The following is an 18,861-nucleotide window of genomic DNA, read 5'->3' as shown; positions in this document are numbered from 1 at the left end:
TGAACTACATGGGAGGGTGGGGATTAATTGTTAAAACATCCAGAGAATGACAGCATCTATTCATTGTTGGATGATGTAATAATCTGTAAATGATTCTCATAATTTTCTGACATCAATATTGTTGAAACCATTTTAACAACTAAAAAAAAAAAACTTGTTAGAGGTTCCTTACTGGGCTTTTTTTTTTTTTTTTTTTTTTTTTTTTGCAAATGGGTGGAACTATCTACTCTCTACTATAGGGATAGTTATCATTAGTCTCCTGGTTATCTTTAAGCCAATTATAATCAAAGTACCCTTTCTTCAAGAATTCTTCAGAATTAAGTTTAGCACTCATATACACTAGCCCAAAGCTTTTATGTAATATACAAATGGAACACATATAGTGGCCCTGATTGTAGGTCTCTTAATTAGCAAATATGTCCTATGGTATAATGCTAGGTTCTGGTCAAATCACACACAAATTAATTATTAATTAAAAAGTAAAACAGTTTGGAGTAGATACTTTGATTTTACTTATGGAGATTTTACTTAGGAAGCAGAATAAGATATAAAGTTAGCAATATTGATAGATTTACAGTTTCTTCAGGTGGACTATCAATTTGTAGACTTCCCATAGGTCAGGGTAAAGAAGGAAAACTATGCACTTGTGTGACTTCACAATGACAGACAGATGCTGAAATGCGGGAATTGCAGCTGTTGTGGGCCTCATGGTGCTTTACTGCTGCAGAAGGTGAAGGATGCCGAGCCCTATCTTCTTACTTAAAGGCAAACTTAGGACATTCTTACAGAGTTGCCTAGACTTACTGCTTCAAAGTCAGCTTCCTTTCAGGTCTGCCCTCCAAATACATATAGAAAGAAACTCTTAATAGTTTTCACCTGAAAGATTAAGCCAGGCCAGCCAATAATAATCCTTTACTAATATTTGCTGAATCAATAAGTTAAAGGCAACTTTACACAACAAAAAAAGCTAAAAAACCCATATATTTCAATATGTAGGTATGTTTATATTTACATACATTCATACAGTCATGTGTGCATACATATATGTGAGTATGAAAAATCAAATATAATCATCTACTAGATAATTGCTATTTTTTACCACTATCTCCCCTTGCCTCTGGTTAAGCTTTCTAAAAACACCTAAATATTTAAGGTACTAGGTATACAGTAGAGCTTTACAGTATTTAGGGACCAAACAGTCTGAATGATGTTGCTATGGCATTATTATAGCCTTACAGTGACTTTGAAAGTATTCATTAAGTAACAAAATTTATTTTTGTATGTATTAGTATTTATCTTTTCTTATTTTCCTATATGCCATCATGTTCTCTGCCTCAATTTCCTTATCTATAAAGTGTGACGATATTTTATCTGTGCTGAAATGTGATATTTTATTTATATGTTAATAAATAAAGTTTGCCTGAAGATCAGAGGTCATAGTCAGCCATAAACAGAAGTCAGGAGGTGGTAGCACACACCCTTAATCTGATCACATGGCAGGCAGAGTCTCTGTGTGGTCAAAGACACAGTCAAGTGTGGTGACACATGCCTTTAATCCCAGTACCAACCATAGAGACCTGGAGGTCTGTATAGACAGGCAGTGATGAGGAAGTGATGTGGCTGGGCTTAGAGCCAATGAGAAGGGAGAACAGGAAGGCAATAAAGGTGCAGGTCAACAGGAAGAAGCTCTCTCTTGGGAAGCTACGGCGAAGTGGTGAGCTAAAGTTAGTTGGTGGCTATTGCTCTGGTCTCTACAGCTTGCATCTCTGTATTTGGCTCTGTAATTCTTATTTAATAAGACTGTTTAGAAATTTGCCTATAGTAAAACAACACTGTAACTGTTCCTGTTATATAGCAGTATGATGAAGATTTTTAATTGTTATAAGTAAACATCTAGACTATATCTCAGCATGTAATAAGAAGTCATAATGAGAGCTACTATTACAAAAGAATATTCTGCTCATAGCCAACAAAAAAATATTCTCGGAGCAAATACTTTTAAAAGAAATGAACTTGCCAACTTCAAGTATAGTTTAGCATGCTTTTCAGAAAAACAAAGAAAAAGTAAGTATTTATGAAGGTATTTACCACTAGGTAGAAACATATGAAATAGATATTTTATAGAAAAAAATTGTTGTATGTCAGAAAGCATGAAGGTCTGACTTTGATATATTTTTATATCTCCAAATTATTTTATGTCAGAAAATCAGGCACATTTTGCTAAAGGACATTTAGGATAATCTTAAGACACAGAACTTCAGCCTGCCATTAAGATCCCTCAACAATTCTAGGACAACAAACACTTCAGGTTTGGAGGAACCCTCTATAGGATCACAATGGCAGTGCACCTGCTGTCACAAAAGACGCTGTCACCCAACTACTTTAGTTCAATAAAAAAACCAACTGCAACAGTAGGAAAGTAATGACTCCCTTTTCGTTTTCAAACTTAGTCAAATTTACTTGGAAACATTAAAAAGCAAGTTCATGAATGCATGTCAACACATTTTGACTCTGCATTTAAAACTGCATCGTGAAACTTGGACCAAAAGCTGTGGAACATGCAGGGAACCGAACTAGGCCCTCTGCATATGGGAGCCATGAGACAGTTGTGTGGCTGGGTTTGTTTGAGGGTCCCCTGGCAACAGGATCAGGATCTATCCCTGGGGCATTAGCGGGCTTTTTGGAGCCCATTACCTATGGTGGGACACCTTGTTCACCCTTGATGCAGTGGGGAGGGGCTTGGTTCTGCCTCAACTGAATGTATCAGGCTTAGCTGTCCCTCCATGTGAGGCCTTATCCTGTTGGAGGAGGGGATGGGAGGCAGGGAGGGGATGCTGGAGGGGGAGCAGGAGGAAGGATGAGGGGGGATCTGTGGTTGGTATGTAAAATGAATAAAAAAAAATTCTTAAATAAAAAAAAGAAAAAATTGCATCGTAAATTGAAGCAGTGAACATAAAATTTAAAAAAAAAAAACAGAAAAAGACAAACAAACCAAAAACCAAAACTTACCATGCTTTCCCCTAGAAATATCCACATATTGGCACAGCCTGGGATGGGTGATGGTCTTAAGGATTTGAAAGCGACCTAAAATTTTGATGGAATTTGGTGTGAGAGGAAGTCCATTGCTCCCACAAACATCATGTGGAAGAGCTGAGGCAAAGAAAGTAAAGGCACCCATGTCAGCATCCTTCAACGGAAACATTTCTGGAGTCCTGGGTCCTCTAAGATGACCTAGAAAAGGAGATAATTTTTATATGACAGACTGACCCAACATTAATCCAATACTTTCTCACTTGAAAATCAATATACAACTCGGAAAAAAAACCATACTACTCTGAACTCAACTATAAAAAAATCACCTTAAAAATTTCAAGACAATATATGAAAGAAAAAAACCCCAAGCCTAAGTTTATATTGCAGCTCAAAATCAAATTCCAAGATTTTCAATACTGGGAGAGGTGACTGAAATTGGGGGGCATTTGGGGGTGAGGTAGAAACCTAGTGCAATGGAAACTCCTAGGAATCCACAATGGTGACCCTAGTGAAGACTGCTAGTAATGGGGGACATGGAGTCTGAACCAGTCATCTTCTGTAACCAGGCAAAACTTCCAGTGGAGGGACTGGGATATCAACCCAGCCACAAAACCTTCGACCTACAATTTGTCCTGCCTGCAAGATGTGCTGGGGTAAAGATGCCACAGAACATGTGGGAGTGGCCTTCCAATGACTGATCCCATGTGTAGTTGGTTTTATTATTTTTTTCGTAACTCTTTGGGGGCCCACCAAGCTCCTAAATAAATATATGGAGACTTATTCTTACTCAAGAATGACTAGCCTTAGCTTGGTTTGTTTCTAGCCAGCTTTTCTAACTTACTTAAATTAACCCATTTCTCTTCTATGTTTTGCTCTGAGATTTTTACCTTTCTTTATTCTATATGTCTTTTTTCTTGTTTTACTCTGTGGCTGGTTGTATAGCTGGGTGGGTGGCCCCTGAGGTCCTCCTCTCCTTTTCTAGCTCCTCTTCTTCTCTTCCCTAGATTTTTCCTCCTACTTATTCTCTCTGCATGTCAGCCTTGCCTATCCCTCTCTCCCACCTAGCTATTGGCTGTTAAGCTCTTTATTAGACCAATCAGGTTTTTTAGACAGGCACAGTAACACAGCTTTACAGAGTTAAACAAATGCAACATAAAAGAATGCAACACATTTTTGCATCATTAAACAAATGTTGCACAGCAAAAACAAATGTAACACACCTTAAACTAATATTCCACAACACTCTGCTGTGAGAGGGAGCCCATGCCTGACACTGCTTGGAGGGCTAGGAACTGGAGATTGAGTAGTCCAGAGACTTAGGATAGAACTAAACATGACTGGCAAAAAAAGTCAACGAAATAATTCCTAATGACACTCTGCTGTATTCACAGACTGGAGCCTAGCATAATCATCATCAGAGAGGCTTCACCCAGCAAGTGGAATGAGAAAGGATTATAGGAGTTGGAAGAGTGAAGAACACAAGAAAATAGCCCATAGAATCAACTAACCAGGGCTAGGCTACACCAGCTAATTAGTGATAGCTCTGGTTGCTTACAGATGCCATTGGCTTTCAAAACTTAAAAGCCAAGTACGCATAGCCACGTGCACTCAATGGCCAACCAGCAAAGAAACTCCAGACCTCAATCTGCTTTGGGTACCATTTTGACAATTCTCATGAATTTGTTGTGCTCTTTATAACAAAAAGGATACACTCATAGTGCCACCACAGACACAATTATGCCCAAATTAGGGCAGAAGGAAGGTGGCGGTCTTAGTTCCCAGAAAACTCACTTTCCTATGAACCATTTTGATGACAGCATAAATGAACATCACTTCATATCCCATTCAAACCCAGGCCTCAGACTTGCTCTGTAAGAGGCCGTTAGAGCATGGGCTCCTTCTCTGTTCATTGGTAGCTGAATAAAATCTCCTGCAGCTTTCAGATCCTCAGGGCCTGCAAATTTGGTAACACAGGTGAATTTGTTTTCTGTGGTGATGCGGAGAGCCACTACTATTCTCATCTTATGAAAGGAGTCAAAACAGATTCTCAAGAGTTGATATTAAAATAGTTATGATCACTATTCCAAATCTTGTAGATGCTGTGGGCTGATGTAAAAAGGCAACAGTAAAAGGACTAGAATTTTAATTTCTTCTTCCTTTTCTTTTTTTAGTTTTTGTTTTTTGTTTTCTGAGACAGGGTTTCTCTGTGTAGCCCTGGCTGTCCTAGACCTTGCTCTATAGACCAGGCTGGCCTTGAACTCACAGAGATCACCTGCCTCTGCCTCCGGAGTGCTGTAATTAAAGGCATGAACCACCATCACCTAGAATTTTAATTTCTTATTCAATAAACAAATCCCAAATTATATAAAGTTATATCTAAATACCAGGCTTGAAGTCATAGGAAAGATGAAACATAACTGTGGCATTTTAATATTCAATTTTACAGCAAAATATTGGGTTTTCAGTTATAGATCTTAATCACATACAATTGAAAAATCAAACAAGTGTTTATGATTCAGAAAGATAAACCACTAGCAAGAATAAAAAAACATTTAATTATTGCTCTACTTCTCAGGTGCACATAAAGCTCACAAACAGAAAACATACATGCATATGCTCACATTAGGTGACTACAAGAAAATGAAAAAATAAAATGATGAGGTGAGAGATTACAAGACGAAAGCGCTGTAAGGAGTTGGTTTGTAAAGTTTACTCAGGGGACACTTCTATGTTAAGTCCGATGTTTTTGTAGCTGCTTGACTACTAAGGACCACAAACAAGACACACTCTTTCAATGAACAAGACACAATACAAACTCTCAAAGAGCTTGGAGAGGAGTGACTCAAATGAGGGGGAAATGTCAAAAATTGGGGGGAAAGACGTTGATTTTTATCTTGAGTAAAATCGTATTTGCATTTCAAAACTCGGTGAACTTCTGCTTCAATGGGAAGGAACTTTGGAGATAAACGCAGCAGCAAGCAGCTCCACAGGTTGGTTCTACTGGTGGCTGCAGACTGGCGGGGTCACTCTCTGCACCCGATTGTCATCTATGTCCCACAGGCCCCACCCACTACCACACAGAACACTAGGACACCAGAATACCTGCCTGGATCTGGGTTGTATTAGGGGGATGTGCTCCTAAGCGCTGTAGTTGTGCCTGCCGGTGCTACTTAGTGGGCCGTGTTCTGCCTTTCAGGCGCGTCTACAAGAGGCGGCTTAAGGAAAGTGACAGCCGGAGCCACCAGCCTTCGCCCGCGAGGGCTGCCCCGGTTCACAGCTCAGAATCTGGCTGCGAGCGCGCGCCTGGATCCACTGACAGCGCCAAGCCTCCCCTCCCCCTCTGCCGCCTCTGGTCGGCCTCTACTCATGACGTCACGGCCCAGCGACGCAACCCCGAGGAAAGACCCCCCCCTCAACTTCCGGCCGCCTGTCCCTTGCCCGAACAGACCGCAAAAATGTAGCGAGCGAGAAAGAGGTGAGGAAGGAGTGGAGGGAGGAATGGAAAATAGGAGCGTAGTGTGGCACAAGAAGAGGACGAGCACAGGAAGCGGAGGGCTGGTGTGGAGTGAATCTGTGACACTGTCAGGCATTTATCGGGGACACCCATGGGCCCTTCTCCCCCTGCTACGGACCCGGGGAGGCTGTCCCTTCCTGTACCCGGCTGAGGCTGCTCCAGGGCTGCGGTTCGCTGCTTCATGTGAGTGTCACCAGAGGGTCTAGGGTAGATGGGTAGCGACCCAAAGTTCTTTTCCCCTTTCTCACCGGGGAAAGAGAACCTGACCTTCCAAGTACTAGTAGGCAGCGTGGCCATACCTCCACCCGCGTGCCACGAGCAAACAGGCAAAGCTTGGCTCCTTTTGAGTCACCTAAGTTTGGGAAGTGAATACATGGCCGAGGGGAAGCACGCGGCTGGAGGCAGGGGATGGATTCATAAGCTTGATTACTTCTAAGTGAGTGTGCAAAGGATTTCCAGTGTTTGTATGTGGGGAGGGGTTAAAGAGAGAAATTTATTGGTTCAGCAAATACTAGAAACGCCAGTTACCACTATACTCCAGGCACCTTTTAACGTTATCAGGTAAAGATCGGTAAACAAAGTAGAAAGAAAGATCAATAAAAACGGACAAAAATTCAAGTCATTATCTCCCAGCTTAGGTTTTATTGTTGAAGTAAAGCCCTAAAAGTAAGATATTAATATGATTGCGATGTGAGTTCAGAGAACCGACCCTGGATTCCCTGCAACAGCATTAAGCGCTTTTAACTGCTGAGCTATCTTTCCATGCCCTGTACCATATTTTAGATTATAAATACTGATCAGGAAAAGTATTAACAATAAAAAAAGGTATATTATTTGGCATTGTAATGTGGCCAAAGAAGAAGTTTCTCAACAAAGATGGCTTTCTTGAAAGGATGTGAACACAAATGAAATTAACTATACAGATAACCTTCAGAAAGTGCCATCAGTCAGGAGACCCAGCCATTCCAAAGGCCGTGAAACAGAAACTTACCAGAATATCAGGGAAGCCTGGAGGCTCAGTATTGTGAGAAGGACTCAAAGATGGAGACAGTATCAGGGCGAGCCGGCTGATCATGGGGGTGAGGTGGGGGATGAAAGCCACTATAAGGGTTTCAGTAGCCAAGTAATGTTATCCAACTTCTTTTTAAGAGGGTTACTCAATAGACTGAGGGCAGACGTGAGAAAGGCAATCAGGAGGCTTTTGTTTGTCCTCAAAGGAAACATAATAGTGGCTACAATATAGTTACTAAGGTGTGTCCAGTCATATTCTTGGGGTACCCAGTGAACACACATAAGGGAACTATGGATGGTAGTTTGTTTTCATTATGTAGGTTTTGGGAAACACTTTAAATGAATTGTAAATTTCAGAATGACATACATAAGTTAAAATTGTGGTTTTACCATTTGATACTTGAATCTAGACAAGACATGTGATTTCTCCAAGTATAAAATGAAGATGATACCTTACAAGGTAAAGACTGAATGTCAGGGTAGATGATGTCTTCCATTAAAGTGGTATCTTTTCTTACCTGCATTCTTGAATTAGAAGTGGGCAAGACTGTGTGGTTGAAAAGATAGGTTATTTTAAACCCAAATTGAAGCACCTCATTGTCATCATTTAATATCTCTCTGACTTCCTGTGTCCTCATCAGTAAAGAGAAAACAGGCTCTCTGGCAAGGGACAAAAATCTATAATAACTAGGAACTTTCACAGAAACAGTTTTAGGTCTTCAATGAGGTTTAGCAAAGCTTGGTTTAAAAATTACCTGTGGGATTGGTGCTAGTTGCTGCAATGTAGTTTGTTTCTGAAGTATATTGTTCTCATTATATTTAATTGTAATATTTACTTGTCTTTAAATTCTTTTTTGATACATTCTTAAATACCAGCAGGAATTTTAAAGTGGTTCTAAAGGAACCATATCATGTTTTTGTCAGAGTACAATAACTTGGTAATTAGATTATGAAGCAACTGAGGGAATGTTTGGAAGGTAAAATTAGGGATGAAAGGAAGAAGAGAAAAAACATACTGCTGTGATTCTATGATTACTAATAATTCTGAAACACATTTTTTCTCACATTAACGTATCTTTAATTGGAATGTATTTTAAAATTATTGACGTCTTAAGATCACTGTAGACTGCCAGCTGGTGACATAGTTTTCATTGTGTCATTCATCATAAGTTAATGTTGATATTCTGTTATGTGCCATGTTAGAATGTAGCTATTAAGAATAATTTCTGAAGCCTGGTGGTGGTGGTGGTGGTGGTGGTGGTGGTGGTGGTGACGACGACGACGACGACGACGACGACGACGACGACGACGACGACGATGACGTCAGTGGCACACGCCTTTAATCCCAGCACTTGGGAAGCAGAGGCAGGTGGATCTCTGTGAGTTCGAGGCCAGCTTGGACTACAGAGTGAGTTCCAGGAAAGGCTCCAAAGCTACACAGAGAAATCCTGTCTACAAACAAACAAACAAAACAAAAACAAAATTTCTATTTTATGTATACTTTTAGTGATTATGATTTAGAGTTAAAAATGAAGATACTGTGTATTCAGAAATACAGGAAAACTAAAATAAGTAGTAATATAAAACAAAAGTCTAGGGCTAAATTTAAAAGATTTTCAGTAAACACACACGTCTTTAATCCTAGTACTTGGGAGGCAGAGGCAGGCAGATCTTTGTGAGTTCAAGGCCAGCCTGGTTGACAGAGTGAGATCCAGGAAAGGCACAAAGTTACACAGAGAAACCCTGTCTCAAAAAACCTATATATGAGACATATTAGAATGGCTTACAGACTATTAGTCCATCAGTGGTTGTCTACCAATGGAAGGTTCAAGAATCTACTAGTTGTTCAGTTCATGAGGCTGAATGTCTCAGCTGATCTTAAGTGTGCAACAGAATTCCAAAGAAATAGGCTTTAATGCCAGTGAAGGAATGAATGTGCCAAGGAATAGAATGAGAACAGTCAGACAAAGAGCAAGCTTCCTTCTTCCGTGGCCTTTATGTCGACTGCCAGCAGATGTGGCCCAGATTAAAGGTGGATCTTCCTACTTCAAATGATTTAATTAAGAAAAAAATCCTTCACAGGTGTACCCAGCCACTTAGGTTTTAGTTAATTCCAGATGTAGTCAGGTTGGCAACCAAGAATAGCCATCAAAATGTGTCTAAGGGATAAACAGCATTGTAACAGTTGAATCTACAATCCATGTGTAAAGGAAGTTCAATTATATATGCTGCTGCTGTATGTATAAATGAAATTAAAACAGCATCTTATGAAGCCATTTTATACATGATGTAGATTTGATGAAATTGAGTACTGAGAAGTACTATATCTAAAAAAGTATATTTTTACATAGTTGTTAACTCTGAAGTAATGAAATTAGGGATTCCGAGAATTAGAGTGGCATTTCCAAATTTTTGTAGAACCCTTGTGCTATAAAGTAAAATTAAAATTCTACACATAAAACTTTATTTCCATTAATTAAAAAAAAATATTGGTTTTCTCACTTTTAGAACCTGGTGCCAGAGTAGTTGGTAGTTAAAAGAAATCACAGGCAACTTGGATGAAGTAGGAATTTCAACTAAGGAGATTGCTGAGGTGATGAAAAATACATCAAAGATAGGATGTAATAAAAGTAATATCTTGTGTTTTACTCTTTCATTTGTACTCTAAATTCATACATTTGGTGTTGTGTGTAAGGAGTATCATGTTTTAATTGCTCTCTCTGTTTCATGAAATATGATCACAAGTTGGGACAAAATTAATGTCATGAAACAATTTATCACAAGTTGGGACAAAATTAATGTCATGAAACAATTTACATAATGCCTTTCCAGTTTTTTTATTAGTAAAAAAAAGTCTTTGTTTTCATCAGTACAGTGCAAAAATATGTTTGATGTGTTGCCTTCTCTGCCCTTTTTTTCTCTCTGCATAAAGTTCTTATGTGTGCATGTATTATACATACAATTAAGTGTTAAATCTATTTTGATCTCATACTTTTAACAAATTACCATAGAGAGTGAGGAAGCACTCAAACCATCTAGAAAATACAAGTTTCAATAAATGCTAATGGTTGCTTTTCACTTCAGGTTCCATCATTAATTAGATTGGAAAATGCTTGATAATTATGTTTGGAGAAATTACAGCATCCTCATTAAAAGAATTAGCTCCAGCATCTGACAGACTTGAGTTTCAATCCTCATTTACTAAATAACTGTGCTACCTGGGCAAATTAATTTTAATTCCAGTTATCTTGTATTCATAAATGATTCATGTACTTAGCAAATACTAAATATTCTACAGTTGTCACATCTTATTCCTATTATCGTCTGTGAGAAATGTGCATATTAGCATATTAAAAGCTCTAAACACACTAAAGAAACGTTAAAAAAAAGACTTAATTTAGTTTGTGTATGTGTGCATGTATGTGCCTACATGTGTATGTACACCATTATGTGCATGCCTGAAGCCTGCAGAGGCCAGAAGACGAGGTTCAGATGACCTGGAACTGGAGTTTCAGGTGGTTGTGAGTTTCCCTGTGGATGCTGGGAATTAAACCTGATTTCTCTGAAAAAAAAAAACAAAAAAAACGGAGGAGGTCTTGAACACTGCACCATCTCTCTAGCCCCGAGGAGACTCGATATTTTAAAAATTAGCCTGTAGTTTGTACTAGGGTAAGATCCTTATAGAGTAACTAACTAGTACAGTGAGCACTGGGTTGAACAGTCGAAGGTTTGAGCTTCCACTGTTGTTAACTTGGCACCGTCTCCCTAAACTACATTTATTTTGCCCCCTTCCGTCTGCTTGTTTTCCTCCTTTGTTTGAAAGCTTGGTGACTGCTCATTTTCTCTCTTCTGTAAACCCAGCATGAGACAAAATGGGGGGTTTTAAGTGAGGTTGAGATCATGAACATGGATGGAAATTACTTTTAGGGACCTGGCAGCCAACAAATGGGAAATAATCGTGTCAACATTTGCATATGCCTTGCTTAAAGATTTTGACCTTCAGTCATTTTATTATTAGCCCTGGGTGACAAGGGTAACCGTAAACTGCCTGGTGATGATTTGTGATCCTAAGAAGACATCTATCCCTAACTCTGACCAACAGTGTTCAGGCAACAAGTGAAGAAAGTGCCCTGTGGAGGGGCAAGAAAGCAGTGGAAAGGATCCTAATATCAATCAACAAAGTGAAACATGGAGAAGTTTGTCACATAGCCTGTCAAGCATTTTTCCGCTTAGGTTTGTTGACTGTAACCACCTTTTCTAAAGAATTGTATCTTTTCCCTCAGTGCTGCCTATTGCTAGAAAACACTAACAAAAACTTAGGTATCGGTTGCTATGACAGAACACTAACCAAAAGCAACTTGGGCGTGGAACAATTTTATTTCTGCTTACCCTTTTAGGTCGCAGTGAAATCAGAGCAGGAACTTCAGGCAGGAACCTGAAGCGGAAGCCACAGAGGAACAGTGAGTGCTTCATGCAGCTCTCCTGCTCATTGAGCTGGCTTTCTTACATAGCTCAGGGCCACCTGCCCAGGAGCAGCACCACTTGCTCCTTTCAGGGAGTTCAGACCGCAGTCTGCTGTTTTTGATGCTGTCTAGTTTCCTGTCTCCAGTAGTTTGCTTATTAATAAGTGAAGATCTTTTTAGTTTCCACAGACATATGGCAGTTCCTGTCTGTAGGTAAAGTATGCAAAGATTTTCAAGTGGCTTCGATGTATTACTAAGGCCAGGAGAGCTCACATAAATTAAGCTCCCTGGCTGATCTAATGTAGTGATACTTAATGGTCTGTATGCCAAAGGCAAACAGACAAGGACATTGACAAACTATATCAGTCTGTAAGTTACATTTTTATTGTTTATGACCTTAACCCTTCAGAAAAACATAAGAATGGTAACTTGAGAGCTAGAAGGAAAAATAACAACACTAAGCAGCCCACTGTGTTCTAGGTTTCTTGAAGGTAAAGATTATCTGGATACCTTTTTTGTTGTGTTCTAAGAATTTTGCTCAGTGTCCTACATATGGTAGTTTAGCCACCATTTTTCTGCCATGTGCCAAAAATCTTAATTAGTATTATTTATGCTATACCATTTTGCCCTTCGTCAACATAGTCGTGTGTGTGTGTGTGTGTGTGTGTGTGTGTGTGTGTGTGTGTGTGTGTGTGTTTTATAATGGGGAAAACTCAGAGGTTAAATAAATGGTTGGAGATCACTCAGCTGTTAAGTGGCAGAGGGGCAAAGAATAGGTTTTGATCTGGCCTCTGCGACTTCCTCATCTGTGACTGTTGCCGCTCTTACAGTACATTTTTAGTATGTATGAGGAGTGACGAGAGCACACGGTGTTCCTGTTCTCAAGTGCTCAGTGTTACTTGTTTGAAACTAGAAGATGACATCTACCCAGTATGAGTATGTCATTTGATTGTTACGGTAAATGTGGTTTGTATAGGAATGGTCACCATAGACTCCTGTATTTGAATGCTTGGTCACCAGGAAGTGGCACTACTAGATATGACCTAGTTGGAGGAAGGGTGCCACTGTAGGGGTGGGCTTTGAGGTTTCAAATGCTCAAGGCAGGTCCAGTGTCTCTCTCTTCTTGCTGCCTACTGATCCAGATGTAGAATTTAAATGTTTTCTTTACAAGAGTTGTCATGGTCATGGTGTCTCTTCACAGCAATAAAACTAACTAGGACAGTAGACGAAAGTGGAAATGCATGAAAAGATTGTTGTAACTCAAGAAACTGAACCCCTGAGAGAGTATATCAATTTTCCTTAACTTCATATATCCATTTCTTTTTTTATCTCTAAGATCCCAACTCTGCAAACATTTGAGAAATGACATTGTATTCTGTGTTTATTTTGCTTAAAATGGAAGAATTTAAAAGGCTGTCTTTATTTTGAATTTATGTACTTTTTTGTCCATATTTTTAATGGCTAAAATAAAGGCTTGTAGAGAACATGCAGTTTACCTTTCCATATTAAATTCCTGTTTATGTATTCCATGTTATTATCAACTTGTTTTATAGCATTTTATTTTGGGTTTTGCATTGTCCCATCATATATTGTCAATTTTAGGATATTTTGGAGGTTTATTTTCTTAATGAAGAATGTAAACATCTCTGAACATTTATAATGTAGAGTTGATATTAAATGGTCATTTGACATTTTAAAACAGTCATATATTATTTGTTGAACAGTTTCTATTATAAAGTCATTTAGTGAGTGTGGTTTCATTCATTGAAAATCAGGATTATTTCTGCAATGCTTTTGTCATTCTTTTATTTTTTAACTATAAATTGATAGTAAATCAGGTAAATGAGAATAACTTATATTGTTAATAATGCTTAACCTCAGTTTTGAGTGTATTTTTCTTAACAGCAGCCAGTTTTATACAGTGAGTTAATCTCAGAATATTCACTTACATTTACTTTACTGTACCTAAACAGAATACTTTTTCTTTGGATTTCTTTGTAATTGTATTTGTAAATTACAAATAAATAAACTTTTTAAAATAATTGTAAAAATTCTAAATTTGTTGCAAATTCATTGTGAGGTCTCAGTAGTCCATATATCTAGAAATGAGCTCAAGCTAATCTATAGAAGGATTTCTGGCAGTTTAATAAAAGCCAGCATTCATCAGAAACTTGTGAAATGATTCCCATCTGCCCAAAGTAGTCATTTTCCTCAACCTCTTGCAAAAGGGACATATGGCTACTTATGAAGTTTATCAGTATGTTAAAGTGCATGCTGGCCTCCAGGCTCCCTCAGTATCACAAGTACCTGTCACACATTTCACAGTCCATGCTAGCATTCTGCCCTTCCCTGTCCCCACTTACTAGTCCTCTTTATAACCCACATTGTTTGTCCACCCCCACACACTCTGTTTCATCTATCCTCTTGCTCTCACTGTGCTCTGTTCTCTATCTTGCTAGCTCCCTGTCTCCTCTATTCTTTCCTGTCCTTTCCTAACCCTGGCCATAACCAGTCTGCTTTCCCTCTACTCTGGACTCTTCCAGATACCGCTGGCTATTTTGTCTCTCTTATTCATAGTAAAGTCCTTCTCCATGATAGTGAAGTGGTCATGTGAGCAGTTTCTTTACTGTGTCCCCTTGCATACATTCATGGTATATGTACTAGCATTATTTTCTGAGTGGACACATGATTAATGTTGATGATTTTCATAAGTCTCGATATTTTTGGCTTTTAGTAGTTAGCTTTTCTTCTTCACACTTGTCCTGAGAATTTTTGGTGCACATAACTCAGCAAATAGTAAAAATATCCAGTATAGGAAAAGTGAGGCCTAGAGGAGGAAGGGAGTCAGCAGTTCTGTTTGCTTTAGAACACAGGTGTCTACTCACAGCTCAGCAAGTGTTATTGTGTCCTCTTCCTATAGTGTAGGGTACTGAGCTCATTTTGGGATATTCTACAGCATATAAAGCTTTAAAGTTTTTTAGCCTTAAATCTAGTATTTATTTTCTGCACTGAAGAACAAAGTACATTTCAAAGTAGATTACTCTTCCTAATAGACGCAGGCATTAGTTTACTCAATATTTCTGCCCTATTTTTTTTTCCTGTTTCTTTTTCTATGTGTATGTATTGTATGTGTGCGTGTGTGTGTGAGCACATGAGTGCATGTGGTTACTACCAGGTAAGGCTAGTGCAGAACAGTTTTCTTAGGGTATCTCCTGCCTCCTTCCAAGCCTAGAATTCCAGGTGGCTGCTGTGCCTCCCAGGCTGTACCTGGGTTTTCTTGCAGGTGTGACAAGCACTTTAGCCACTGAGCCGTCTGCCCAGGCCCTGCTTACTTGTGTTCTCCAAGGGGAGAACTGTTTATGGTGTTGATCAGTTATAGGAGAAAATGTTTTTCCCTCAGTCGCTTTCTCAGTTTACTATAAAATAAAAGTGTATTCTTTCCCTCCACAGTATGTTTATTACTTTCATGTTTTATTTAGGATTTTCTGCCGATTCTGGGCAAAGATGGCAACCAATGATGCTGTTCTGAAGAGGTTAGAGCAGAAGGGTGCAGAGGCAGACCAGATTATTGACTATCTCAAGCAGCAGGTTGCTCTTCTCAAGGAGAAAGCAGGTAAGGACATTCTAATGACAGATTATAATGATAAATTCTAATAATGACAGTTAAATGTTTACTGTGCAAATTATAACTTGATCATTTTAATTATGGCTTTTAGATTCCTTTAATTTTTTTTTTTTTTTTTTTATTTTTTTTTTTTTTTTTTTTTGGTTTTTCGAGACAGGGTTTCTCTGTGTAGCTTTGCGCCTTTCCTGGGACTCACTTGGTAGCCCAGGCTGGCCTCGAACTCACAGAGATCCGCCTGGCTCTGCCTCCCGAGTGCTGGGATTAAAAGCGTGTGCCACCACCACCCGGCCTCCTTTAATTTTTGACTATGAACATATTCTAGGATTATGATAAATTAGAATTGATATATAGTAAATGTCATGATTTGCTTTCTGTTATGATACAAGACCGAAGGGATTTGAATAGGAAAGGGTTTATTTCAACTTGCAGCTTATAGTCTAACATGAAGGGAAGTTGAGGCAGGAACTGAAGAAGAGGCCATGGAGGAACACTGCTTACTGGCTTGCTGTCCATGACTTGCTTAGTTGCTTTCTTATACAGCCAGGACCACCTGTCCAGGAGAGGTACCACCCCAGGTCAGACTCTCTCCTGTTAATCATTAGTCAAGAAAATGCCCTACACACTTGCCCAGTACAATCTGAGAAGGCTTTTCTCAGTTGAAGTTCATTTTTAATGACTCTTAACTTGTGTAAAGTTGACAAAAAAGCTAACCACAGCGGTAAATATATAATTAAAAAAACATAGTATTTTAGGACTGATAAAAGAAGAGTCTATTGTTTAGAATTAGTTGCTATATTATTAGAGGTTAATGAAATCAAACATTAATAGTTACTTTGATGTTTTATGGGTCAAGAAGTGTTTTTCATATTCTTTGTTCTTTGAAGTTTTTGAGAAATTCTGCAGTGTATACAAAAACTTCTACTTGCCGGGCGGTGGTGGTGCATGCCTTTAATCCCAGCACTCGGGAGGCAGAGCCAGGTGGATCTCTGTGAGTTCGAGGCCAGCCTGGGCTACCAAGTGAGTTCCAGGAAAGGCGCAAAGCTACACAGAGAAACCCTGTCTCGAAAAAACAAAAAACAAAACAAAACAAAACAAACAAACAAACAAACAAACAAAAAACCTTCTACTAAATTTCTTTCTTGAGGATTTGATTTGATTGAATTCAGTATTCATTTCTCAATAACCATTATTGTTGGTACTGTAATCGAAATTCCAAAATGTGCTGTCACTAATTTAAATAAATACTTTTTCTTCTATGAAAAGCTAAGAATGGCTTACAGAAACCTTGTAAGGATTGTAAAACCTTGTTTTAATCCTTTCTTCCTCATGTTTCCTAGTATTTCCCTTATGATCCTTAATATTCTTTCCATTAATAAGGTAAAGAGATTGAAGATGTTCTCTGTGAAATAATAAATATTGTAAATAGAATTTTCTTCATAAACATGGCTATCTGTTGCTGTGAGGAGACTCCATGAACATGGCAACTCTTATAAAGGAAAACATTTAATTGGGGCTAGCTTACAGTTTAAAGGTTTGGTCCATTATCATGGCAGGGAGCATGGTGGCATGTAGGCAGACATGGTGCTGGAGAAAGAGCTGAGAGTTCTGCGTCTTGATCCATAGGCAACAAAAGGAGACTGTGTCACTCTGGGTATAGCTTGAGCTTAAGTGATCTCAAAGCCTGCCCCCACAGTGACATAACTTCCTCCAATAAGTCCATACCTCCTAATAGTGCCACTCCCTATGAGCCAAGTATTCAAACACATGAGTCTATGGGGGGCCATTCCTACTCAAAACACCACATTGCACTCCTGGCCCCCATAGGCTTGTATTCATACCAATATGCAGAAATGCATTCAGTCTAACTTCAAAAGTCCCCATAGTCTATAATGGTCTCACACTTGCTCAAAAGTTCAAAGTCTCTTCTGAGATTTATGCAATCTCTTAACTGTAAACTCCTGTAAAATCAAAAAGCAGATCACCTACTTCCAACATACAATGGCAGAGGATATACAGTACTATTCCAAAAAGGAGCATAGTGAGGAAATACTGAACCAAAGTAAGACCAAAAACCAGCTGGGCAAACTCTAAACTCTGCATCTCCATGTATCATGTCAAAATGCTTTTCAGATCTCCAACTCCTTTCAGCTTTGTTGACTGCAACGCACTTCTCTCTCTTGGGCTGGTTCCATTCTCTGTTAGCAGCTCTCCTCAGCAGGTATCCCATGGCTCTGGCATCTCCAACACCTGGTCTCCTGGGCAATCCAAGTTTCACCTTCACAGCTTCACACAATGGCCTCTCTGGCCCTCCATGCAGGCCTCAATAGCTTTCCTTAGTCATGGAGGCAAATTCCCTAGCCCCTTCTATTCTTGACTCTAAAGCCAGAACCTCTTGGTTTTAACAGCCAAGTTCTGCTGCTCTCTAAGACTGGAACATGGCCTCTCATTCAATTACATCTTCATTAACTTTCATTTCTATGGTTTCCTTTATTGCCTAAACTTGCTCTGTAGACCAGGTTGGCTTTGAATTTAGAGATTCTCCAGCCTCTGCCTTCTGAGTGCTGGGATTAAAGGCGTGCACCACCACACCCAGCTCTAAGCTTTTCTAAATTGGAAATTGAGCTAGGTGGAGTCTTGCCCTGAGGTCACTCCTCCCTTTATTCCACTTAACATCTGGCTCTTCTTTAATTAAGACTTAGCTCCATTCCACTTCTTGGTACCTTTTTGTCCTCAGTCTGTACATTGTGTATTTTTCCTTGCTCAGCTTGCTCCTTTCCATTATAAATCTTCATAAGAGTGACACTAGTAACCACAAGACTATACTAGGCTGTTTTGAGATTTTCTTTGCAAATGCAATTAATCCAAAACTCTTTAATGCAGCCTTAGGCAGACTTTGAGGACAAGGGCAAAATCAGACACATTCTTATCCAGAGTATCACAAGACTGGTCTCTAGGCCACATACTAAAATTCTTCTCCTTGGAAACCTCTTGAGCCAGGCCTCCACAGTTCAATCACACTCAGCACCACTGTCTTCCTTGTTCCTACTAGTATATCCCAAAGTCCCACTTAAAGCATTCAACTGCTTTTCTAATCCCAAAATCCACATTTCTCCAAGCAAAAGCATGGTCACGCCTATCACAACAATACCCCAGTTCCTGGTCTTAGTTAAGGTTCTATTGCTGTGAAGAGATACCATGACCATGGCAACTCTTAT

The 18,861-nt window shown here is 39.2% G+C and overlaps 2 protein-coding genes across 10 annotated transcripts in view; one reads left to right on the top strand and one right to left on the bottom strand.

Annotated features, from left to right (window-relative positions):
* Positions 1-3,230, bottom strand: part of Tbck (TBC1 domain containing kinase) — a 158,677-nt gene extending 155,447 nt beyond the window's left edge. For both annotated transcript variants that reach the window (XM_059266267.1, XM_059266268.1), the window contains exon 1: positions 3,010-3,230. In XM_059266267.1, coding sequence (XP_059122250.1) covers positions 3,010-3,202 — 193 coding nt within the window. In that variant the 5' untranslated portion in view covers positions 3,203-3,230. The remainder of the gene's footprint in view (positions 1-3,009) is intronic.
* Positions 3,231-6,388: 3,158 nt separating this feature from the next.
* The window catches only part of Aimp1 (aminoacyl tRNA synthetase complex interacting multifunctional protein 1), a 52,088-nt gene continuing 39,615 nt past the window's right edge, over positions 6,389-18,861 (top strand). For 2 of the 8 annotated variants that reach the window (XM_059266265.1, XM_059266257.1), the window contains exons 1-2: positions 6,849-7,108; positions 15,501-15,634. In XM_059266265.1, the coding sequence (XP_059122248.1) occupies positions 7,014-7,108; positions 15,501-15,634 (229 nt within the window). In that variant the 5' untranslated portion in view covers positions 6,849-7,013. Of the gene's footprint in view, positions 6,509-6,549; positions 6,731-6,848; positions 7,109-11,955; positions 12,019-15,500; positions 15,635-18,861 lie in introns of those variants that run through there. The other 6 variants (XM_059266262.1, XM_059266261.1, XM_059266263.1 and 3 more) reach the window with 6 other exon arrangements.

The sequence above is a fragment of the Peromyscus eremicus genome, chromosome 6 (assembly GCF_949786415.1).
Source record: "Peromyscus eremicus chromosome 6, PerEre_H2_v1, whole genome shotgun sequence".
Taxonomy (NCBI): domain Eukaryota; kingdom Metazoa; phylum Chordata; class Mammalia; order Rodentia; family Cricetidae; genus Peromyscus; species Peromyscus eremicus.
This window is presented reverse-complemented; position numbering and strand designations above follow the sequence as displayed.